The sequence below is a fragment of the Tinamus guttatus genome, unplaced genomic scaffold (genome assembly GCF_059628265.1).
Source record: "Tinamus guttatus ecotype Peru unplaced genomic scaffold, ASM5962826v1 Tinamus_guttatus_pri_ptg000226l, whole genome shotgun sequence".
Taxonomy (NCBI): domain Eukaryota; kingdom Metazoa; phylum Chordata; class Aves; order Tinamiformes; family Tinamidae; genus Tinamus; species Tinamus guttatus.
The window spans coordinates 901,410-924,817 of record NW_028288760.1 but is presented as its reverse complement, the minus strand read 5'-3'; the positions used below and the strand labels follow the sequence as shown (position 1 = coordinate 924,817).

Genomic DNA, 23,408 nt, shown 5'->3' with positions numbered 1-23,408 from the left:
CTCTGTAACATGCAGTCCCAAAGTTCTCACTTCAAGCAGTAGAGAGCAACAGGACGTACAAAACCAGGCGGTTCTCACAGCATCCCTCCCTTCCTCCACCCCGTGGGGGTCAGACAGGCTCCACCAGCCCAGAAAACCATTTCTGTTTCCTTGCCTGACAACCCTCTGCTGCTTTCTCCTCCCAAGATGGTAGCTGCCAGTAATAGCAGGGAAAGTAACATCCAAGCTGGGAAAATAACATGTTATTTTCCCAGCTGTGATGTCAGAACTTGTCACACTTACAGGCTTGGGAAGCAAGGCGAGCACAGGACGCGTGAGCATCCCCAGAGAGGGATGGGGGCCCCGCTCTTGGCTGCCCCTCTCCCTGGCACAAATGTTCTCCCCAGCCCTGAGAGGTGCCCGGGAGCCTCCGCATCCCCGTCGGGCTGTGCTCAGCAGGAGCGCTGCCCAGGCATTTGCAGGGCTTGGAAAGGGTTTTCTTTGCAGTTGCCTGTTTCCATCTTACATTTCAGAGCAGGTTCAGCCGGTTTCACTTCCCCTCGCCAAGCTGTTCCAGCAACACACTCTATAGGCGGAAAAGTGCTGCAAAGCTAAGCCTGGGGACAGAGGGATCTTTAATTTGCCTGCGTACGCAACAGGAAAGAAATCTTCTCTTTAAATCAAATTGAAATAGGGAACTAGACTGTTCTCTTTGGCCACATATTTGGCTGTGTGTTGCGGTTTTATTTTTTATTTTTTTTAAACAAGCCCCAAGTCTGATCCCTGCACGCTAAAATGAAGACAAAAGAGGAAGAATCAAATCCTCTTAACCACCGTAAAAACAAAGCGCCCCGCAAGGTGATGGGTTTATTGCCCCCTGCCCACCCACCTTGTTCCCTCCGTCTGGCAGGATTCACAGAGGAAGAAACCAGGTAGATGCCTTGGCTTGGGGGAAGATTTCTCTCCTCCTTCCCGCTTTAATAAAAAGGTACCGATTGCGACAAAACCCACACGTCCTTCAGAGGCACTCAATCCATTACAAATTTCACAAAGCCCGGCTCGGGGAAGCGCTTGGCCAACTCAACGCAAGAAGAGCAAACAAACAAGCAAAGAATAAAGCCCCGCTCTCAATGAAGAGGCCCAGCACGTGGCTGTTTTTAATTTCTTTCCCCACTTCTCTTCTGGCCGACCACCTTTTTAATGATTCCATTTCTCTTGCAGCGGCTGCCCCATAACAAAGCCATCACCTCGGCACTGACTCTGGGAGACGAGTTACAATTACAAATTACCACCACAATTAGTGCTAGTTCTTAGAGAAATTAGAAAGGGGAGCGGGAGGCCCATATGCTATTGATTGCTATTCATCCTGCTTTACGGTGACCTTGCTCTGGAGACGATGATATTCCTTTAGCCTGGAAACCAGATTTAAAAAAAATTAATTGTAAATTAACAGTAATAACACACATTTCCTTTCAATTAATTTAAGCAGAATGAGGGGGCGTGAAGAGCAGGCGTTTGTTAAGGCCTGTACAGTTTAATTATATTTTTTCCCCTCCTTTCCATGAGATAATGTAATTAATTTATCTGAGAGGGGTGGGGGGACATGGTGCATCGGGGAGAACAAAGCAGTTAACAGGCAACGGGAAAAATTAAGAGCCCATTATGTAAATGCAGCCCGTTTTGCAGCGTTTAAACGGGGAGGGGGTGCTGGAGAGCGTCGCGGGGCCTGAGAAATAAGTAAAATAACAAGAGTGGATGCTCGCCGGAAGGCTGTAATTAGGCAGGGCTTTCGCTCCCGGAGGGCTGTTAGCGCCGGAGAGGGGCTGGGGAGGGAGGGAGGCCGGCTGCGAGGCCGGGATGAGGTGGGATGAGCCAGGACGAAGCCCACGCGGGGCCGTACGGAGCGGTGCCGTCCGCGAGGCTCCGGGCCGTCCCCACGCACCTGAGCGAGTTGATGTTGATGAAGCCAGTGGCGTCGGCGGGCTCGTAGTCCCCTTGCACGTTCATGCTGTGGAGAGAAAGGAGGTGGTGGCGGTGGCTGCAGGGATGCGGAGCGGGCCTGGTGTCACCGCCAAGACAGTGGCACTGGGGCAGGGGGTTGACATGGGGCCTCCAGGCCTGCTCAGCCCTGCTAGAGGCTCCATGTTGTGTCACTGGGCCTGGGAATGGAGACCAGAGGCCCATGTTGTGTCACTGGGCAGGGGAATGGACACCAGAGGCCCATGTTGTGACGCTGGCAATGGGGACTGGGGCAATGGTGACACCAGGCCCTAGGGCAGAGGTGCCATGTCATGTCACTGGCCCTCCAGCTGGGAGCACCGAGGTGGCCGCCACACGCAACATCCCAAAGCTTCGCCCAATTCCCATGGCCAACTCCATGCCCCAAACGCAGGGCTCCTCTTCCAGGAGCTGCAAACCTCAAAAGAAGGAAGGAAAAAGGGGAAAAATAATAAAAAAAGAGTTTACAATGATTTTACCTCCCCTGACGGGCTACAGAAAAACCTCTGTGCTTTTATTTTTGCTCATTCGAGTGGTTCTGACCTGCTCTATAATTACGTTACTTTCTACCTACTGTGCAGAGGCATTTCCACACAGCTCTGCCTCTCACAGCTTTCTCTCGGGTTCCTGTGACGCCGTCACTCAAAGGCTTTCAAACCAGCGATGTAGAAATCAAAAAGAAAAGGAAAATGGTTGGAGACGCAGGGAGAATAAGTGCCCCTGCCTTTCTCTCCCTCTCTCTTTCCTCAGTCCCACCCCCCTTCTCCAACCTCTATTTTTTTTCTTCCTTTTTTTTTTTTTTTTTTTTTTTTAATACTTTATTCATTTAATCTCTCCAAGTGAGAGCGCGAGGCATAATGAAGGGTTGGGACGGATTATTAGGAGCTGTTGATTTTGAGGGGGAGGGAAGGGGGGAAAAAAAGCCGGAGAAGAGAAAGAGAGAAGATAATTTGACATTTACTCCGACTGATCTAAACTCATTCGGGTATATTTATGGCTTATAAAGTGTTTAGAGAGATTGAAAGGGGTTGAGGGAGGGCTGGGGGGGATGCAGCGCACAAGCGAGCGAGAAAACAAGATGGAAAAAAGCAAAAGCCTGGGGGAAGAAAAAAGGAGGATAATATTGACTTCAAAACAAGGTTCGTGCTTTCGACGGGCGCTCCGCTCCGAGGAAGTCGTCTCAGGCATCGCAGTAGCGCAGCCTTGAGTGGCTCTTGCCAAAGGGAGATTGAGCCCAAATGGGCACTGGGGAGCCCGATTTGGGGGACTTTGCTGGGGAAGAGACTTGTTTTAAAGCCAGAAGTTGGCCTTATTTTGAAGGTCTCTGCTGTACCAGGTCTGCCCAGCTTGGTGGAGCACCCTTCATCCTCACACCATCACCCTCCTCACGCAGCACTGCGGCGGCTCTGGCTCACAACCCCCCGGAGCCGCTTTGCCCGGAGCGGGGCGACGCCGGCCCCATCGGCGCTCACCTCACCAGCTCCTCGTTGTACAGCGAGCGCGGGGACTCGCGGGCCAGCACGTAGACCTGTCCCTTGAAGACGGCGAGGCGCACGCTGCCCTCCACGGCCTCCTGCGAGCGGCCGATGCAGAGCCGCACGAATTCGCACTCGGGGCTGTGCCAGAAGCCTGCGGGCAGGAGGCAGCGTTAGCGGGGCCGGTGGCCACACAAGACAGTCCTCACCCCACACCATGTCCTGGAAGGAAGGCCCTGGAGCAGCGTCGGGAATGGGGTCTGGGAGAGAGAGGTGGGGATCCGCGTGCCCGGGGGCCACGTGAAGCTATGGAGATCTCAAGTATGTCCCGTTGCCTTGATGTCCCTTAGTTTTCCCACGTGTGAAATGGGTTGAACACAAACGGATGCCCTTGTGGGGGCATTAAATGCCTCTGTATGACTCAGACTCCCAGGACACACCGGCCTCATGGAGAGCAGGGGCAGCTCGAGGGGGTCACCCCAGAGACCACGTCCTCCTCTAGGGTCCAAGTATCAGCACCCCGCATCCCTCTCCGTACCACGCTGGGAACGGAACCCCTGCCCTGCAACAGATCCTCCTGGATGGCCAATGGGACAGGACGGGGCCCCGGAGGCTCCAGCGCCTGGGACGGCGGCCCCCATCCCACTCCCACGCTCCCGTCCCCGCCGGAGCAGGCGGCTCCCGACAGGTGACCCAGCCCGGGGGGGCTGACCCCGGGGCCTTATCGGATCAGGGCACAGATGTCTCGGGCAGCCCCCAGGTAGGGTCACCTTCCCCAGCCCTTTCTAGGGTAACATGGCTCTGCTTTCCCCCCCGCTGCTGCGCGGGGAGCACCCGGGTCCCCTCCTGCTCGCGCCACGGGGCAGGTTTGACTCAGGTGGCTCAAAACGCATCGTGTCCCGGCTCCCGGAGAGGCAGCCGCACGCACGGGCCAAGACAACGGCTTCGCCGGCATCCGGAGCGAAGCACCCGTCGCCTCCGCACCGTCCCGCAGCCGGGATGAGAGCGTGGAGGGGCCCGCGGCCCGGCCTGCCATTCCTGTGCACCGTCCTGTCACTAAGCAGGGTAATTAGCCACGGAGCCCTCGGAGACCCGGAATAAAGCCCGGGAGATGGAGAAGGAGATAGAGAGAAAGAGAGCCTATTCACCAGCCGCCAGTGATGCCGGAGTTTTATCTCTCTAATCTCTCTCCTGCTCTGCTCACACACAGGTGCCCTCTCACCTTTCCTTTCCCAGCTGCGCTTCAGGCTTGAGGCCCAAGCCATTAGAGAAACAAACAATTGCTTTTGTTGTTCCACCTCGGCCGGAGCTGGGCTGCAGCGACCCGGCCAGGCTCCCCCCGGCTCCACCGGCCGGGACGCCCTCCCGGTCCACGCGGTGCCATCCCCACGGATGCCGCGTGCGTTTCCGCACACGGAGGGTCGGGTGTTGGGAGCAGCTGGGGACAGACGTCTCCTTCCAGGTGCTGCCCCACGGTCACCGTGGAGCCCATGGTCTCCGGATGAGGCTGGATGAACGCGGGCCTGTAGCGAGGGCTCCGATGGGGCAGCTCCCGAGCAGCTCTGCAGGGCAAGCAGCATCGCAGAGAGCCTGGCCACAGGCAAACAAATCCCTCCTTTTGGTAAATGCACCCAAAGTCCAGCTCTTCAAACGCCACACTTGATTTAGGGCTGTTGCATCCCCGTAGCAGGGGGAAAAAAATAAATGCAAGACACATTAAAATAATAACCAGCTACTTAAATCCTGACTCCGACAACTCCAGGTGTGAGGAAGCGCCTCCTCCTTCCTCGCCCCCCACTGCAAACAAATTCCCCACTTGAAGCGATCCGTCTTAATCACCTTCCCACTTTGTAGCTGCCATCCAGCTCTAATCGCTCCAATCTGCGGCGCAGGCAGGGCCGGTGGGGGACAATGGCATTTAAACACCTGGCCCTACCTGCCAGCAGCCAGGAGCTCTCTTCAAAGCCACGTCTCCACAATGGGATCAGTCCGGATAGGGGGGAGATAAACACTAATTCTCTTAAAATCAGAGCCTAGTTACAATAATGAGGTGTTAAAGGAAGGAGAGTTTAAAGCCTGGCCTCCAGCGGCCACCCTTGAGTGGGAGGTGACCACGGGCGCCAGAGCTGCCTTTGAGCCTGTTTGCACCACTCGGGTTATTCCCTGTGTTCAGGCTGTCCTTAATGGGCTCTGTCCTGGCCAAAGCACCTGGATGCCATCCTGATCAAACCCAAATTGGAACCCAAATCACAACTACATGCAAGCAGGTACACGTGGGCAGGAGCTTCTACCCTGTGCAAACCCCTCTCTGTGGGGCCCACGTCCAGGGACACGGTGAGATGGTCTCAGCCCCACGGACGGGGCTTGCAGGCTCTGGTAGAAAGATCGGGGCCTCAGACATGCCCGAACGTTGCTTCAGTTGGGATCTAGATTCACGCACCGCGGCTCAGCGGTTAAACCATGGATGCACAAGACGGCACAACAAAAAAGGGGCATTTTTGGCCAGCCCACACAGCTGCACATACAACACCACATCAAACACCCATGTGCAATATGCAAAACAACCTTAACTCTCTGCCGAGTCAAACCAGCTTCCAGCCTTCCGTCTTTGATGCTGTCCCGCACTCACGGCACCTGGTAGCTTCACAGCCCCACTTTCCCCTTTGCTGCTCTCCTCACCTTTCTAGCATAAACCAATCGTATCAATACCAGGGAAAAGCATGCTGCGGTTAGCAGCTTTCTTAACAAAAGCAGCAGAAAACACCCTCCGCCAGCGCGAATCAGCAGCTACAATCTGCCTTCCGACAGGAGCCGCGGCGTGACTCAGGGCTGGCCTCGCTGGGGCTACGCGGAGGCTCTAGCAAATGCACCAGGAGCCAGATAAAAAACGCTTCCCATGCCCAAACCGGTTGTTGCCGCAGGCTGAAGCAGCCGGGTGACCATCACAGCTGCTGCAGAGAGGGTACTGGCTAACAAGGGTAATCATTAGTTTCAATGCTGTAACGTTTGGTTTGGCGAACCAAACCTTGTCAAACCCCATGTGGGAGCAGAGCTGCGATTCCTGCAGGAAAGGCAAAGTGCCGACAAACCCGGTGCTTTATTTTCTGTTCCGACAGCATTTGGAGCCGCGGAAACAGAAGCCTTTTTGCTTACAAGAGGTGGGGGCGATAAACAAAAATACTATTGCCCAACCGGCTCTTTAATCTTGTGGCTTCACAAGAATCGGGTGTTTAGAAATAAACAAACAGGTTTAGACTTAAATGAGAGCAACAACAACAAAAAAAGGCAACACAGAACAAAGTCTAATAAAAATAGCCAGAGGCAGATGCAGCATCAGAGAGTGAATTAAAAGGGCCGTGATTCAAGAGCTTCTTTTCTGCGCTCAGCAGAAGGGGTAACTGTGACTTCCCTGGGGCACAGCACCTCCTCTGCCCCCCGTGCAGTCAGCTCGGCCACCCTGGCCATTGGAGCACTCGCCCTGCTGCAAACCTGTGGGGCAAAACCCCTGCACTGGAGCCCTTAAAATAAAGTTTAGGCAGCAAATGGGCTCCTTCGTTAAGGGCCAGTGTGAGATGCTGCATGTGTCCGAGGAAGCAGCAGCAGGTAACATCCCCCGAGAAGAAAGCTTAGAGGACAAGAACGCGGACATGGGGAACCAAGGCATCTAACTGTTTGGATTTCCATGGAAATACTGAATTAATCGTCCCTTGTGGGCACACGGAGCACAGTGCTGGGAGCAGAGGGCAGCCCAGTGTGTATTTGGGAGCAGGGCATGGGGGCTCTGAGCACTGCTGCAAGATTTAGGAGTGTCTCTTCCTCCAGTTTGGCATCACCGACTGACCCTGCTTTTCGGCAGGGAGAGGCTCCCAGGGTGACGGTGACCTCCCCGCTGGGGCTGCCCTTCCTGCCCAGCTCGGGGTGGCCCAGAGCGCAGCAGCCTCAGCCAGAACCGCTGTCCCCTCGGCAGGTGGTTCCCTGCAGTCCCCACACCATGAGCACAGTGCAGAAATGAGCCGAGACCCTCCAAATTGAGCCCTTGCAGGCGGCTGAGCAGAGCCAAAGGGCAGCAGGAGAGGGTAAAGGGAAAGGGGCCTTGCTGCTCTCCACAACCCCAGTGCCAACAGGTGTCCCTTGTCCTTCCTGCCTCCTAAGCAGCATCTTGGCAGTGCCACCCGGGCACGGCCAAGCAGCATGAACGGAGACACGGCCAGGCCAGGCCAGTGCTGGCGCAGGGCTGCCCGCTCGGGTTTGGTGCCGCGGCTCCCCGCACGCGGCGCCGGCGAAGCCGCAACGCGCAGTGCCCCTGTGTGGGCTGCGCGCCGCATAGCACGGCGTGCGCCACGCGCCGCTTCCAAACCCCTCCGCACTGGAACGCCGCGGCACGTCCAGCCCTCGTCGCTCTGGCGGGAGGGATCTGGGGGTCAGAAAAGTGCCAGGGTGGTGGCAGCGGCTGCCGGGCTGAGGGACACGCTGGGCTTATGCCAGAGCAGCGCGACTGATTCCAAGGCGAGATCCTGTCTCCAGCGCTGCAAGCGTTAGCGGAAGGGATGAAGTTCTTGCGGCATGACAGGCTGGTTACAAGCAATGAGCCACAGAGGCGAGGGTGTAAATGGGAGGGTGTAAAAATCCCCGAGCTGGGATCAGTGCGAGCCCTGAAGGACAGGAGCTGGGACCTTGGGGTACCATCCTCTGGATGCAGCCCGTAGAGCCACGGCTTCCCCAGCACCCCATCCATGGGTGCTGTGCTCCCAGGATGCCGGTGCCATCCCACGCTTGCAGCCCTCTGAGGCCAGCAGACCCTTTCCGTGTTCACACGGACACGGCGGAAGCAGAGCCTGGTTGGAAAGCTGCCCCGTGTCACAGCACTCGGCGTGGGACAGGCCAGCAGGACTGGTGCTGGAGCAGTGGAGAGCTCAGAGCAAGGACACAGCTCCAGCAGATATGGGGGGAGATGAAGGCAGAGCAAATAACCACGTTTGGCACAGCCAGGTGTGCCAGGCTGGCCAAAGCTTTGCCAGGAACATCTCCCACCAGCGAGCCCTCTAGCACGGTGGCATCATTCCCTAAGGAAAATGTGGAGCCCCTTCAGGCAGGCAGGATCCTCCTGACACCAGCAAAGCCAGTTTTTCCTCCTCCTACAAATAACCTGAAATCCAGACCTGCATTTCGTAGCCCTGGCCCATTACTACAAAGTGTAACCGACAAGTGAGGTCTGTGAGGTCTGCCACCGTCTGCAGCAACGGGGCTGGCGCAGGCACGAGGAGGAGGAGGAGGGCTGACGAAGGCTGCGGTGGCAGGGGACAGGCCAGAGGACAGTACGTACCGTTGTACACCAGCTCGGAGAACTTCACGGCCAGACCCTGCTTGATTTTCCGCACTTCCCGGTCCATGGTGAAGGCCTCGATATCTAAATGCGCATGGTATAGGATCGTTCCCGCTGGGGTCTCATAGATACCTAGCCATTTTTCCAGGCAGGGGGAAAAGCAGAAAAAGAGAGAGAAACGAATGAGACCAAACCTGTCAGCAAATGACAAAAAATAATGACTTGGCTGACAGAAGGAGCTGTGGTCGAGCGCATTCAGTCCCAGCTTGCTGTAAAATGCATCTGTCATTATATTCATGCTGGGGCCGAGACAGTCCACTCCGCACCTTGCGGAGAAAATTTCTAGATTCCCCTCTTTGAAGAGGCACTCTGACGAGGCTAAATGACAGGGTTTGGGAACCGATCCCCCCACCGCTACGTGCCCAACGGTCTGCAGCTGAAAACCTGTAATTAAACGAACGATGCGGGGCACAGGCAAAGGGAGCGGGGCCGGAGCCACCGACGGGGATGAGCACGGCAGAAATGCGGATGCCCAGGGCTGCCGAGACCCCCGGCTTCCTCCCCATCCGCCCCCCGAGTCCGCCGGGCTGGGAAGGCACCTTGGTGCAAGGACATTTAATTTTCACAAGGGGGTGAAGCTCTTGGCAAGCCGGGGCAGGAGACCCGCTCCTTTTGTTCCTGCTTGTTCTCCACACAACACGCTTATTTCTTGCTTAAATACGGGCAAAAATCAGTAGCTGGAGTCACAGGCGCCTGCAGCAGCCATCATCCATGATGCCCGCTGAGCTGGCACGGGGATAACCTGCCCGTTGCTGCTCTCCACCTTTGCATCCTCCACCCGTTGGGTCTTGCTAGATCATGCCACAGAGAAACCAGGCGTTCTCCCCCAAAACACAAAAATGCTGAATTCAGTGAGGCTAAAGCTGGAGAGAAAAGCCATGGCAGCGCTCATGCTGCAACAGTCTAGGGCTAGGAGCTGCCTAAGGAACCGCTTTCAGTGGTGCCCGTTGGCTGCAGGGCACCGCAGGCTGCCCCATGCCGTGCAGGGACAGCCTTGCCCTTGTCCCTGCAACGGGGAGCGCTGACCTTCGCTGCCGAAATACCCAACACTCTTCAATAAAGAGAAAATGAAGAGGAAAAAACGCTGCAGGTGTCTCCAGTCGCATGCTAAGCTGCGCAGGGGCACTGCACCCCTCTGCAGATGCCACCACATGAGACGGTATCCGCAGCCGCTGTCCCCGCTTTGGGGGTGAGGGCACCCACCTAGAGTGTGACACCACTACCAGAGCCTCCCTGCACTCCTCATCCAGGGTGACAACGTGGGCTCCCACGTGGTGCCCCATCCCCGGGGGCCACCCAGGCCCACTCGACACCCGTTTTCCCTGTTATTCCTCCACCATCCATAAGGAAACCCGCTGCTGAGGAGCGCGGCCTTTGACAGGCGGGAGGCCAAGTGACAGCCCCGCGCGCAGCCCCGCCGCCGACACGAGAGGCACCTTCAAAGTGACACTCGCAGCCGCTCCGAGTGTCTATTTTCATCTCCCCGTGTTTACAGGAAAAAGACAGAGGTGTCAGCAAAGCAGCCTGGCGAGGCTTCAATCACCCCGTAATTACCGCTGGGGCCGGGGGGGCCCCGAGGAGGCAGCTGCCGCGGCTGAAATCTCCTTGTTTGCAAGCGCCGCTGTCACCGCCACCTCCGTCCGCGCCATCCCGCTGCGCTGAGCGGGGACTGTCACACGGGGGGCACAATGTGCCAGCCGACGAGGGGGCTGGAAGGATGCCCCAAATCCCTATTGCATTGGAAAAGCCCCCCGTGCCTTAGTTTCTCCTCAACAGAACAGGGAGCCGCCGATCTCGCGCTTCGTCCCCGTCCCCACGAAGCCACCAGCTGCCGCCGCCGCAGCGAGCGCGCCTGACGGTGACACGCGGGAGACAAACGTGACAGTTAAATGGGCTTGAGAGAAATTATTAAATGCTGCAAGGGTCACTAGAGCATGTCACCGGCTCCTTAAAAAAAAGGGATTTTGACAAATTACTCAGCATCCTGCACGCAAATGCAGCGGGTGGTTGCGCACAAGCATGTGCTGGTCGGGAGGGGTTTTTTTTTTTTTTTTCTCCTTTTTTTTAATTCAGTTATTCAAACTCGGATCAAACGATCGGGGGGTTTGGGTTTTTTTGGTCTTTTGTGGCTGATGCTCTCTCCAAGCAGCCCATTGGGCCCCATGGTGGGGAGGGAGAGCCGGGGGGCTGCGCGCTGCTGAGAGGTGTTATCACAATATTTGCTCGCGCCCTGCCACAAAGGGCAAGTTTAAAGAAAGGGAGCATCTAATTAGGCATTAACGAGATTTAAAACAGGAGAGCGCGGGCGCACGGAGAGGGGACGATTAGGAGCCCCGGCGCTGCAGAGCGCTGAATGGGGCTGCTGCTCCTCGGGAGATTTTCAATTAAGCTGGTCCCTAATGGATGATCAATACCAAGAGCACAAATAACTGCATAGATATATCAATTAATCAAAGAACTGGCTTTAAGGAAAAAAAAATCAGTGAGTTGTGTTTGCCTAAGCTTTATACCTCTGTTACTCTTTACACTATTAAGGACCTTAAAAAAGTATTGCCCAAAGTGAGCTGGGTCCCTCCCATTCCCCTCATTCTGCAAGCTGGGACTCAAGGAGAAGCACGAGGATTTGGAGGTCTGGTAAATATCCTGGGAGCTGGAGGCATCGAGTCAAACCCAAAATTTTTCCCTTTGTAAGACCTGAAGGGGAAGGAGTTTGCAGGGGACCTGGTGACCCTAGTGACAATGTGACCCCAGGCTTGGCGCCAACTGAGACACTGGCAGGGCCTCCAAAATCACCTTCATGAGCAAGGTCAATGCAAAGTCCCTTCAAAAGCAAAATCTTGATGCTAATTAAAGAGGAGGAGCCCAGGGCTGCTGGTCCTGCCTGGCCAGGCGGGGAGGAGGTGCCGCTCACCTCTGGACTTCATCCCGATGAAGCGGTTCTCCACGATGTCGATCCGCCCGACGCCGTGCTTGCCTCTGCGGGGAGAAAAGGAGCAGCTGGCACCCTGCATACCCCAAACCCTCACAAAAGTTGGGGAAATCAACCCAAAAATGACACTCCACAAGCAGCTCCACCGCGACCAGCATCGGCAGTGATTCTGTCATCTGAACACCTTCTTTTCTCCCCTGCGGGAGAAGCACCTTTCTTGGTAAGCCCTGGGCACCAGCAGCACGGCACAGGCCTCCCAGAAAAGCCATTTGGTCACCTAGGACATGGTGACCAAATGGCTGCCACCCTCCACAGATGGGAAACGTTGTCCCAACACCGAGTCACCAGGTACCAACATCATTCTGGGGATGCTGTCTAGGTCAGCCAGGTTGGATGGGTGACACAGAAGGACTTTTTCTCCTTGTCACTCTTTTGTCACCAGTGCCAGCCTCCCTCCCTCACGCTTGTAGCACCTGGGACGTTCAGCCAGGGCTTGGTGGCCACCAGAGAACGAATCGGGCAAAGCGACGGTGGGGGGGACACGGGGCGCTGCTGCAGCTGTATTCATGATGGCTGAAGTCATTTTAAAACCACTTAATTAACATTTAAAAAGAGAACTACATGGAAAAGTTCATTCCCATTCAGCTCCAGGGGGATAAAGGCGGAGGCACAAAGGAGGACGGCACCGGGGAGCCGCGCGGCGCTCGGCGAGGGCGGGATGAGCGGCGGCCCGGTGGGTGCCCGCTCCGGAGCCGAGGCCACGGCCGTGTCCCAGGGCCGTGTCCCAACCCTGCCGTCCCCTCAACCAGCGGGACAAAGTGGGAGAAACGAGCTGGCCCCAAAGGGTGTGATTTGTTGGAGTTTGGGTTCATCCGCTAAGCGGGGAACGTGGGAACACATGGGAATGTGCCAGGCGGACCCTACTGCGCGATGTCCCTGTCAGGCCTCGTCCTGCCTGAGCCGGTGTCACCTGCACCGCGCGCGGGGACGCCCTGGCTTCGCCCGCGGCACTTACGCGATCTCGTTGAGGTAGACGAAGAGCTCCAGGGCCTCCTGGCGGGTGGCTCCGTCCTTGGCGTTGGTGACCTTGACGGGGACACCTGCGGAGCCGGGGCCGGCTCAGCCTCGTGGGGCCGGCTCAGCCCTCCCCGTCACCCCGCGCGCGCTAAGTCGATGTGACAGATATGAACTCTAAATAACTTCTTAAAAAGGCATATCCAAGCTGCTGCCGGCGGGAGCGGCGGGGAGGGGGACCCACCTCGCCAGAAAGAGCCCAAATAAATAAATAAAAAAGGCCCATAAAAACGCCCACCCCCCTGCTCGCTCCCTCTTTTTTTTTCTCTTTTTTTAGGGCCTGTGAAATCGCAACCAGGCCCTGAACTAATTGAATTTCACGCTCGGCGATTGTCCTAGGGCCCCGCACCGTCTGTCCCAGCAGCGCCGGGCGGGCGCGGGGCTCCCGTCCCACCCGCCGGGGCCGAACGCGCCCCGCGAGCTCCCCGCTGCCACCTCCCCATTTATAAACTATATTTATTTATTTTTGATGGCTCTGGGCGGCGGGGAGCAAGGGAGCGAAGGAGAAGCCGGGGAAGAAGAAGGGAAAGGGGAGAGTGTTAAAAAAAAAAAAAAAAAAAAAAAAAAAAAGCCCTGAATAGAAAGAGGCATTTTCTTTAGCGGTGTGAAATGAGCAATAAATGTATTAGGAAGCTGACAAGGGGGCTGCGGGGCCCACAAAGAAAAGCGGCGCGGACCCGGAGGCTAATCCCCCTCCATCTGCCCTGCTCATTACCATCCCGCGCGCCGGCGCTTGCCACTCAGCCTCAATGCCTCCCTTTCTAGGCTTTATCACGGAGGCGCCCGCTCGAGCTGTGTCCGCCGGCGGGCTCCCCCCATTGCCTAAACCCCCTATTTCCCCCCCACAAACCTTTTTTTTTTTTTTTAATCATCTCGGTTGTAAATTGCTATTAAATGTAAGTCGCGGCAATAATGAACCTTAAGCCGCTGCGCGGCCGGGCCGCCCCTCGGGCCGGCTCTTTCTGCGCGCGGCCTTCGCGCGGTCTTGGCCGCCGTCCACCCGGCGCGGAGCCCGCATTGTCGGGGCCGCCGCTGCCCAAAGCTGCTTAGCCTTGAAAATGGGTAATAATTAGATTAAAACTTCAAATAAATTAACTCGGGGGCTGGCTGGGGCGCAGGGGAGGGTCTCCTCGTCCATGGGGAGGATTGGGAAAATGGAGCTGCCGAAGCTCCCGATGGGGTCGGGAAGGGCCCTCGTGTGGTGGGGAAGGTGCCCTGGGGACATCCCAGGTGGTGCCCACCTTGGGGACAGCCACGCGTGGTCTGCCTGGTGGCCTTGCTGGGTCATGGGAATCGGTCCATGGGAATGGGTGCAGCCAGAGCTGTGAGGATGAGGATGGTCTCAGCCTGCATGGGGAAAAGGCTGCTGCGAAGCAAGCGCTTACCCTGTTTGAACTCGATCTCCAGCGTGTCCGGGGTGTCCGGAGCCGTGGCCGGATCACAGGTCTTCGTGTAGAGCCCGGGGGGAGCTGGATTCTGGAAGGAAAGAAAAGTGTGGAGATGGTTGGCCCGTGGGCACAGCATCCCCAAGCACCATGGCACCACGTCCCCAACCACACAGGAACAGCAGCTCCAACCCCATAGGAACATCATCCCAAACCCCATGGCTCCACGTCCCCTAACCCCGCAGGAACATCATCCCCAAGCCCATGGGACCGTGTCCACCCAATCCCTGCCATGCCACCCATCCCACCCCACGGATCGCATCCCGCTCCAGGGCCGGCACCGAGGCGCTCCGGAGCTTCCCGGGGGCCCGCGAACAAAGGGCTAGAGAAATCAGACAATTTTTCCCCTCAACTTGATCTCATCTTTTCCTTCGACGCCCCCACAGCTGGAGGCGGAATAGCTGCGGGGAAGCAAGTCAGGCAGGAAAAAGTGCGACTTTGGCGGAGCGAGGCGGCCCCGCGCACGCGCGCGCCCCGGCCCCGCGCGCCTCATTCCGTGCTGACCGAAAAAACTAATGACGAGGCCTGACCCCAGCAGGTGCTCTCGTCGCATGGGCTCTTTTATGGTGTCCCCGAGGTTAATACGCACGGGGGGAAAATAGAGCAACAAAGCAAAAAACCCATTTCAGAACGCATCAACCTTTTTGTATATATATATATATTTTTTTTTTCCAGATTTAGAGTAAAGAGGCATCTTATCTCTTTTAGACCTGGCCCAGTGGAAGCTGGGGTGACAGCAGCGAATTGCTGCAAATGAAGCACGTACCAGAAGAGGAGGAAAATAAAAAAATAGGCTTTCTGTCCCAGAAAGTGAAATGCCGAGGGAGCTTGGCAATTTAGCATGGCCCCCTCTCTGGCATCCATGCACGGATGCCCGGCATGCGCTGGTCCTGAAATGCTTCCATCATTTGGGAATGCGAGAGCCAAACGGGACACAGAGCACCTGCCTGCATCCCCTGGGATCCATGCAAGGAGGTAGAAATCACAAAAAGAGCTACCCAACACCCTGGCATGCATGGAAATCACCCAAAGTCACATACGCTGTCCCCAGAACCTTCCCGCATTTTCCAAAATTAGGAAGTTTTTAAAGCACTATTGCCCTTTGCTTTTAAGTGGACAGATCAGCAAGACTCTCCCCTTGTTTTTTTAATCTGGGATGTTCAAATATTTCAGTAGCTTCAAGGGGCTCCGTTTACAGCTGAAGCCTTGCTGCTTTCTGCTCCCAACCGGGCACTGACCCAAGGGCAGCACAAACCTCAAGATAGACCCCCAAAACACCCGGAAATCTCAGGGTAAAACACCTGCACACTCACATATGGCACACGGGGCCTTTCCCCAAACCCACGCTCTACTGCAAGGGCAATAAAGAGGCATTTTCCTGCAAAACCCCAGGCAGCTGGAGCCCTGGGCTCTGCACGGGACTCCCCTGCCTTATCTCTCCTTTTTAAAGTAGAAACTTTATTCCTTTCAATTCCTCCCCCTTCTCTTCCCTTCCAGTGAGGAAAAAAAGGTCAAGGTAGAAAACAGGTAGGAAATAGGCTAAGAAAAAAAAATATGTGATTGATTTTTTTTGTCTTTTTTTGAGGGAAAATTAGTTTCTCTGCAAAAATTTTCATCTAAAATTCAAAGCAGGGAAACGAACTTCTTTTAGAGAGATTTTCAATTTTCCTATCCAATAAATAGCCAAAAGGCACTATTCGGACCAGTACTGGGTATCCAGCCTGGTCTTGCCAACCTGTCCCACCTGGTTTAGCCTCTGGACACCCCGGGAGGTGCTAGAGCCCAATGAGACTCCAGGGAGTCAGCCTTGAACACGGACAATCCCGCAGGGAGTTAATAACTCCCACTGGGGTTATTCCCAGGAAGCCATGCATGCCAGCAAACCGTCCCGGGAGTTTCTGCTCGATCGTATTTTTGCCCCTTTCCCTGTATTTAAGCAGCAGGCGCCGGCTCGCGCATCCCGGCGGGACGACACAGACTGCGGCTTTTCCATTCGGCAGCGCCCGGCCTCTCCTAGCCCTGATCATACTGATTAGCCGGAGAAACCCGCTGGAGATGATGAAAAACTTGGAGTTCAAAAGGAAAGATGAGGCTGGAGGGGGGAGCAGCAAGAAGGGGAGGGGGGAAGAAAACCAGAAAGTATTAAAAACTCTTTACTAAACATTGGAAGTCAAAGTCAGGCAGTTTCCAATTTTCTAAGGCAACTATGAAAACCCCTATTAAATAAAATAACTAAATAGAAATAAAAGTGACATTTGGCTTGCATTCCATCATTACGGTGCGCGGCTGTCCGCTTTTTATTCTCCCTCCTAAAAGCACAGTTCAAATGACAAATAGTTTGTTGCAGTGTATCAATGCCTCCTATTTATCTGGCCCCGCAGGGGGGCTCGTCCTGCAATGTCATCTTTAAAGGGGAGAGAGGGGAGGAAGGGGGAAGAAGGAAGAGTGTGTGGAAAAGGGAGGAGGGGGGGAGAAAGCAGCAAGAAAAACGGGGCAAGAAGAGAAGAAATTGGAAGCAAATGGTCCATGAAGTAAACCATGATGCAGAGCTATCGATGCCGCAAATGGTTTATTCATCCGGCTGATATTGTTGTGCCCGGGCCTGAATGAACTCTTTCAGAGTGCCATATGAAGTTAAAGCAAGTAAATTTCTATCTTTCTCCGCATTAGCTGCCTCATTGCCCTTCAATCGGGCCTCACAGAGGCAGAAAATAGCTCAACCATCTGCTTTCAAATCCCTCCGTTTGGCAGCTCTCGGGGGGAGCCGCGCGCCGCTCCGCACCCCGGGTGCTTTTAAGACCCGCTCCAAAGCGGTACCCCGGGCCCGACTTGTCATCCCGGGATTGGGAAGGGACCGGGATGGTGCAGGGGACAGCACAAAAGCGGCCCCGGAGCCTCCCATGACAGGAGCACGTTTGCCACCCTGGTGGCTAGAGGATGCCCAGGTGGGCTTCAGCAGAGCAGCCCCATCACTACGGAAATGGCCCCGTTTTCCAGGATGGTTTTGTCCTGGAAAACTCCATCCAGGATGTATGGAGGGATGCAGAGGGACCTGCCAGCCCAGCAGGGATGGGGATGTTCTCAGGAAGGGAACAGGTCAATCCCTGCTTTTCCAGGGGGGATATGGGGCACCCGATCCACATGGCATTAAACGGGCCCCACGGTGGCCAGCGAGGGGCAGCCGGAGCCACGGTGGCCCCGCAGACCCGGGTGGGAGGCACGTGCCAACCCTGAGCAGGGCTGTGGGGTGCCCGGCCCTGCCTCCCCCTCCTCTACCCGCGTCGCTCATTGGCACTGATGGATACGGGAAGTTGCTCTCCCCGGCATCGCGGATGGCAGGGACATCCTCATAGGATGCAGCCGGGTGGCCTGTGCCCACCTGGAGCACCAGGACAGAGCCACAGCAGTGACAGCTCGAGGAAGCAGCCCTGGTGCCCTCCATCACCTGCTTAATGGCACCTTCATCCCCCAGCTCCAGCATTCGCTCCCCCAGGATCTCCCCAAAACGGCGCCCGCCCCATTCCCGCCCGCTGCGGCTCACGTGCCGGCGGCAGGACCCGGCCTCCCCGGCCACACACGGCCCACCGTGAAATTTCCAATTAGGTTGCGGCCGCCCAGGCCGCCCTCGGCCCCGTAGGCAGCGAGGCGGGAGGTGATGGATTACCTTGGGGTTCTCCAGGATCCCGGCTTCATAGCTGTGGAGAAGGAAGAGAGGGACAGACGTGGTTGTGAGCAACACTGGTGCGCACTATCCTGGTGCATTCCCATGGGCTCAGCCTGGTGGAGCTGCCTCCGGGGGGTCCCATGAGGATGGGAGCCAATCTGCGTTCCAACTCCCAAGAATTTTACTGGAGACCCATGGAGGGACTGCTAGATTTGAGGGAGAGCAGAGGTAACGGGCACAGCTGCCGTGGGACACAAATGGCTCTAGAAAGATGGAGATGCTGGGAATGGAGCTGCCCTGGATGGACAGGGTCACTTCTCCCTTGTCCCCAAAGGTGCGACACGGCAGCATGGCTGGCCATGGAAAACGGGGGCTATGAGGGCACAGGCTGTGGGCACTCGCCCCGTCGGGTGCTCACCTGATGTGCATGAGGTTTTCATCCATGCTCCAGGGCGTCTGGGGCGTCACCGGCACCGGGATCCCATGTTTCTGTAGGGAGCAGGGAGCCTCCATCAGCGACCCCGGAGCCCGGGCACACGGTGCCCGCAGCCGCCCCCGGCCCAGAGCCCAGCTCCCTAACGAGGTCACCGCAGGCTCAATTATCCCCTGACTTCTCCACGGGGGAAATTGCCTGTGAAAACGAGGTGGATGCGCAGGGGAATTAGCGGTGGAGGCGACGGAGGCGAGCGAGAGGCAGCGGCCAAGACGACCCGGGCCGGTGTCCACGTGTTTGCACGGGACCGGTGCGAGCGGGTGCTGCCGGCCACAACATCGCGGTGCAGCCCAGGTGTCGTGGTGGCCCCGGCACTGCTGCAGCGTCCAAGTATTCCTGGAGCTTGACCACAAACTGGAGCAAGGACGGGGGTGGATAACCATGGAAAGCCAGGACACGAGTGACCTGCTGGACCCCCCCCCCCCCCCCAGCAGAAGCCACCTGCCAGCTCCCTCATTCCTAGCACTGAACCCCCCCATGGTTATCAGGTGTTTGACCTTAATTAATTAACACCAACCAATTAACACTGAGCTCTGCTGGTGCTGAGGGGCCCTCCCTTGCCTTCACACGCATCTCACCTGTGGCTGATCCCAGCTGCTTCCAGACCCGACTACATGCAGGGTTGTGGTTTACAGCCCTCCATTCCTCTAATTCCTAACCTGGATCATCCCTGGCCGTGGGAGCACCCCAGGAAGGGAGCAAAACCCCAGCGAGCATCAGCTTGAGCAGAGCCCCAAATTAAAAAGGAAAGAAAAAAAAAATCCCAAACACGTGTCCCATTTTCCCCCTAATAAAACCACGTTGCTCTTAATAACCATCCGAGCTGAAACTTTGTTTGGCAACATATGGAAAGCTCTGACCAACGTGTACAGATGACAAACACGGTCCCGTGCCAGCTGCGGTGGCTTTGGCATCACGGCCACCGTGTGGCCACCACCCTCCCCACAGCACCCAGGCGGCCTCGGCGGCAGCTATTTAAAACCAAGAGCAATTTTCTGGTTCCTGCGCAGCGCTGCCTTTCGCCTTGTGATTGATTGAGGCGAGTTGTCAAGCATTTCCATGGAGTCGCGAAAAAAGAAAGGTTCCCTGGTGGGCACTTAGGGAACCTGATGCAAAACTTCTAATATGTTTTATTGCAACTTGTACTTCAAAAAGGAAGGCACAACAAAGGGGCAGGTAGCTGCTTTTGTGCACGGCGCGAGGCGCCAGGCTGGGCCTCGCTTCCGCAGAAAGCGGCTTGCAATTAGCAACCAGGTAATTACGGGCCTTTGAGAAAGGAAGGGGAGAGAAAGAAAAAGAGGAAAGGAAAGAAAAGTCGGCGCCAGCCCCGGCCCCATCCCCTACCTCGGCGTAGTCCATCAGCTCGCGGCGCCCCGGGAAGCGGCGGTAAAACTCGGGCAGCCTCCACGGCGCGATGACCTGGCACGAGGATGAGGATGGGCGGCCTTCGTCCCAACCCGCCGCGTTTCTCACATTTTTCCCTTCTGTCTCCCCAGCCCAGGTCCCATAGAGATTCCTTTCGTCCCTTCATGGGGCTGGACTCCTGCACTGTGTGACCATGGGGCCGCAGCAGATGATTCGGGGCATCCCCAGCCAGGGCTGGGCAGGAGGGGACGCTGATGCCCCACAGCAACTGCTGCAACGGAGTAAAAAGAAATTCCCCTCCACCAAAATCAGAGCCAAATTTATCCAAGTTTGTCCTTACCTGGATGCTGGGACACAGTGCGTAGCAGGAGAGCTCGAAGCGCACCTGGTCATTGCCCTGAAACGTAGGCAGGGGACGCATGGGGACAGGCTCTGCCCCAAGCAGGGTGGCATCCCCCTGCGAGCAGCGTGCGCCCGCAGGAAAGGACAAGGGTCTGGGGAAACACACTGCAAAATCGGTGGGAACTGTTCGAAAGAAGAGTGGGAATGGCCAGAAAGGAGCAGGAAGGGGCTCAAACCTGCACTGGGCTGCCCTTCCCTGGGCTGCGCCTTGGAAAACTCCGCTCATGCAAAGGAGATCCATATTTTTGCTCCCTTCTCTGGCTCTGAGCTCTGAAACTCCTCAGGGAGGATTGTGTCATCTAAGGTCACAGCTCTCAGCACCAGAAACACGTGGGAAATCCCACCAATCCCCCTTTCCCTACTGCACCCTGAGGGGGAGCAGGGAAGGGGCCACCACGAGCGGCTCCTGTGTCCCCAGGGGCTGCCCCATGATGCTGCATCCCCATCGCATCTCCAACAAGCACCCAAAGCAACAAGGGTCATGCAAAGGGAGAGGAAAAGCAGACAGAGCCCTAAGCTCGTCATTAAATAGACCTGAACCTCCTTGCTCTTAATTGGCCCATGCTGGGTGAGCCCCGCTAACAAGGCTGGGTCTGGGAAGAGGGAGAGGAGCCAGCCTGGGAGTTATTAGCCCTCCCATGGGAATGTCCTTTGCTAAAGCCACCTTTGCAGCAGCTCCTGGGGGCACACGGACCCCCCTCCCTGTGCCCGGCTGCAGGATGCATTTACTGTGGGGCTGAACCCCCCCCGGGACTGTTCCACGCATGCGGTTGTATCCGCTCGTCCCCTCGCAGCCCAAAACGGGCCCATCTGCTCCCGCCGCGGGGCCGCCGCAGATGGCCGGTGCTCGGATGCTGCGGCTCAGCCGGGGTGGGCTCGGGTTACCGGCAACCCGCCCGCTCCGAGGGCGTAATTCCTTGGAGATGCTGCCGGGGCCCGGCAAAACCTCCCCACGTCTAGTGCCCCCCATGCCCTCCTTGCAGCCTGGCTGAGAGCCCCTCAGCACCTTGGGCACCCAGAGCTCCCCAGGGGATTCCCCATCCTTTGCCAGGTCCCAGGGATATGCGGACGCTGCTGGGACCAGACGGGACAAGTGACTCCCACCCCGCTCCTATCCGCATCCCTAACTTCTCCGAAGGCACCAGCCTTCGCCCACCTCCTCCTCCAGGCCGGGACACGGTGGCACATCCAGGAGGGATGCAGCCTGGGAAGGGCAGAACGGCCGCGCTTGCCCTCATCCTGAGCCACTTCCACTGGAACGGGCACAGGAATGGGTCACTCTGCAGGGAGAGCCCCACTACGCTCGGGGTAAAATGGGAATAAACCAGCGTTTTCTCCCTGAACGACGTTTCTGCGGTCTTTGACTGCCTCTAGTGGCAACCGACAGCCCTGCTGGCAGGGCTGGGGACAGCGGGGACAGTGAGGACAGCGAGGACAGCGGGGACAGCAGGGACCCCCCTTCCCGGAGCATCCCGGTCCGCCGCTCACCTTGCCCGTGGCGCCGTGCGCGACATACGGGGCTCGCTCCCTCCGGGCGATGGCCACCAGCCTGCGGGCGATGCAGGGCCGGGCCAGCGCCGTGCCCAGCGGGTACCGCTCCTCGTAGAGCGCGCCGGCCTGCACCGCCGGCCACACGAACTCCTCCACGAACTCCCTGCGCACGTCCTCCACGTACACCTGCCGGGGCCGGGGTGCCACCGTCACAGCAAGGCCTCCCGGGTTGCCCCTGGCACCTTCCCAAGTTTCACTATATCTTTAAATCGCAGCAGCGAACGCCATGGCATGAGGAGCGGGAGCAAGAAATCATCCCTTTCCTGCATGGCTTTGGTGCAAAGCCTCTAGAGAAGGGTTTCCTCCTCCTCCTCCTCCTTCTCCTGCTCCTTGCCAGAGCTGGGGGTCTGCGAGCTCCCGGGATACTCCAGCCCTGCAGCAGGAGGGGGGATGCTCGGCGCACGCGGGCACCCAGGGAGGGGATGGCGTTACCTTCTTGGCCCCCAGCGCCAGCGCTTTCTTCCGCGCCTCTGCAAAGTCCTCCTTTTGCCCAATGTTGGCCTGGAAGGGAGGAAAAATGAGACGGAGCCAGCAGGACGCGCGGGCGGAGGGTCGCGCGGCGCCGGGCTCACCAGGAAGGCCACCACGGCGTAGCCCTGCTCCTTCAGCCACGCCAGGATGCAGGAGGTGTCCAGGCCCCCGCTGTAGGCCAGCACCACGGTGCCCTTGGGCTCGGACATGGTACCTGCGGGCGAACGCGGGGGTTAGCGGAGCGGCCCGGAGCGCTGGCACCGGCGCTACCGAGGACACCGGCCGCAGCACCGCGGGCGCTCGGGAATTGTCCCTGTGCCCTGGCGGTGCAGCCCCGCGGTGCCGCTGACCCTTGGCCGGGGCCGGGAGGAGCAGAGCCGGCCGGTGCCGTCCCCGCCGTGCCGCGTCAGCGGGATCCCGCGCCTGTTTTGCAAGCGGGGCCGGCTCCGCGGGCAGCTCCGGCGCGGCGCCAGGGCAGGGATGGGTTTAGCCGGCACCCGTGAGCCAAACTCACCCTGGTGACGAGGAGCAAAGGGGCCAAGCAGCCGGCAGCAATCGGCACCTTGGGCGCAGTGCCGGCCCCGCTGGCACCGGGGCTTGTGCAACCGGCGCTTCCACACCCTGCGGCACGTGCCCGGGGTGTGGGCAGAGCCGGGCACCGCTTCCCACCTCCGTGGGCAGTTACGGGAAAGCAAACCAGTTCCCAAAAGGGGTCAGGCCAGTCGGGATGCTGCATCACGCCAGGAAAACTCCCTGCTTTCCCTCCAGGCTGGGTCTCCTCTGAGTCCTGCAGCATCGCTGCTGCATGCTCGGTTCACGGGTCACCCACCAGGCAGCAGCAGGATTTGGGAAAAAAAACTCTGTTTCTGGAAAAACTCCCATTTGCCTGTGGAAATTTTAGCAGGGAGCCCCAAAGTCGAGCTCCGGAGCGAGCCAGGATGATGCTCGTGGGCTCCCTGTGCTCTGCAGTGCTGCCGGGACACAAGCCACCTTGGGAAGGACAGGGAAACAGGACCCAGCTCCAGCATTTCCAGCTCTGGAAACAAGGCTGGTGCCAACCTGACTGCCCAGGAAGGGAGAGCCCTGAAACAACAGAGTTACTTGATAATAAATCAAAGCAAACAGAGGGAAGTGAATGGGAAGGATTGGGGACTTTCTGGGCCCTGATTATTATTCTGT

At 57.4% G+C, this 23,408-nt stretch overlaps 1 protein-coding gene across 1 annotated transcript; it reads right to left on the bottom strand.

Annotated features, from left to right (window-relative positions):
- Positions 1–920: 920 nt before the first annotated feature.
- Positions 921–22,468, bottom strand: ASS1 (argininosuccinate synthase 1). The gene is made up of 14 exons (XM_088525458.1): positions 22,331–22,468; positions 22,191–22,259; positions 21,696–21,884; positions 20,146–20,202; positions 19,785–19,859; positions 18,366–18,436; positions 17,948–17,978; positions 14,224–14,314; positions 12,780–12,864; positions 11,747–11,811; positions 8,776–8,907; positions 3,450–3,606; positions 1,922–1,987; positions 921–1,391 (listed from the first exon to the last, which is right to left on the bottom strand). The coding sequence occupies exons 1-14, from the start codon at positions 22,436–22,438 to the stop codon at positions 1,337–1,339; spliced, it is 1,251 nt and encodes a 416-aa protein (XP_088381584.1). The 5' UTR covers positions 22,439–22,468; the 3' UTR covers positions 921–1,336.
- Positions 22,469–23,408: the final 940 nt, after the last annotated feature.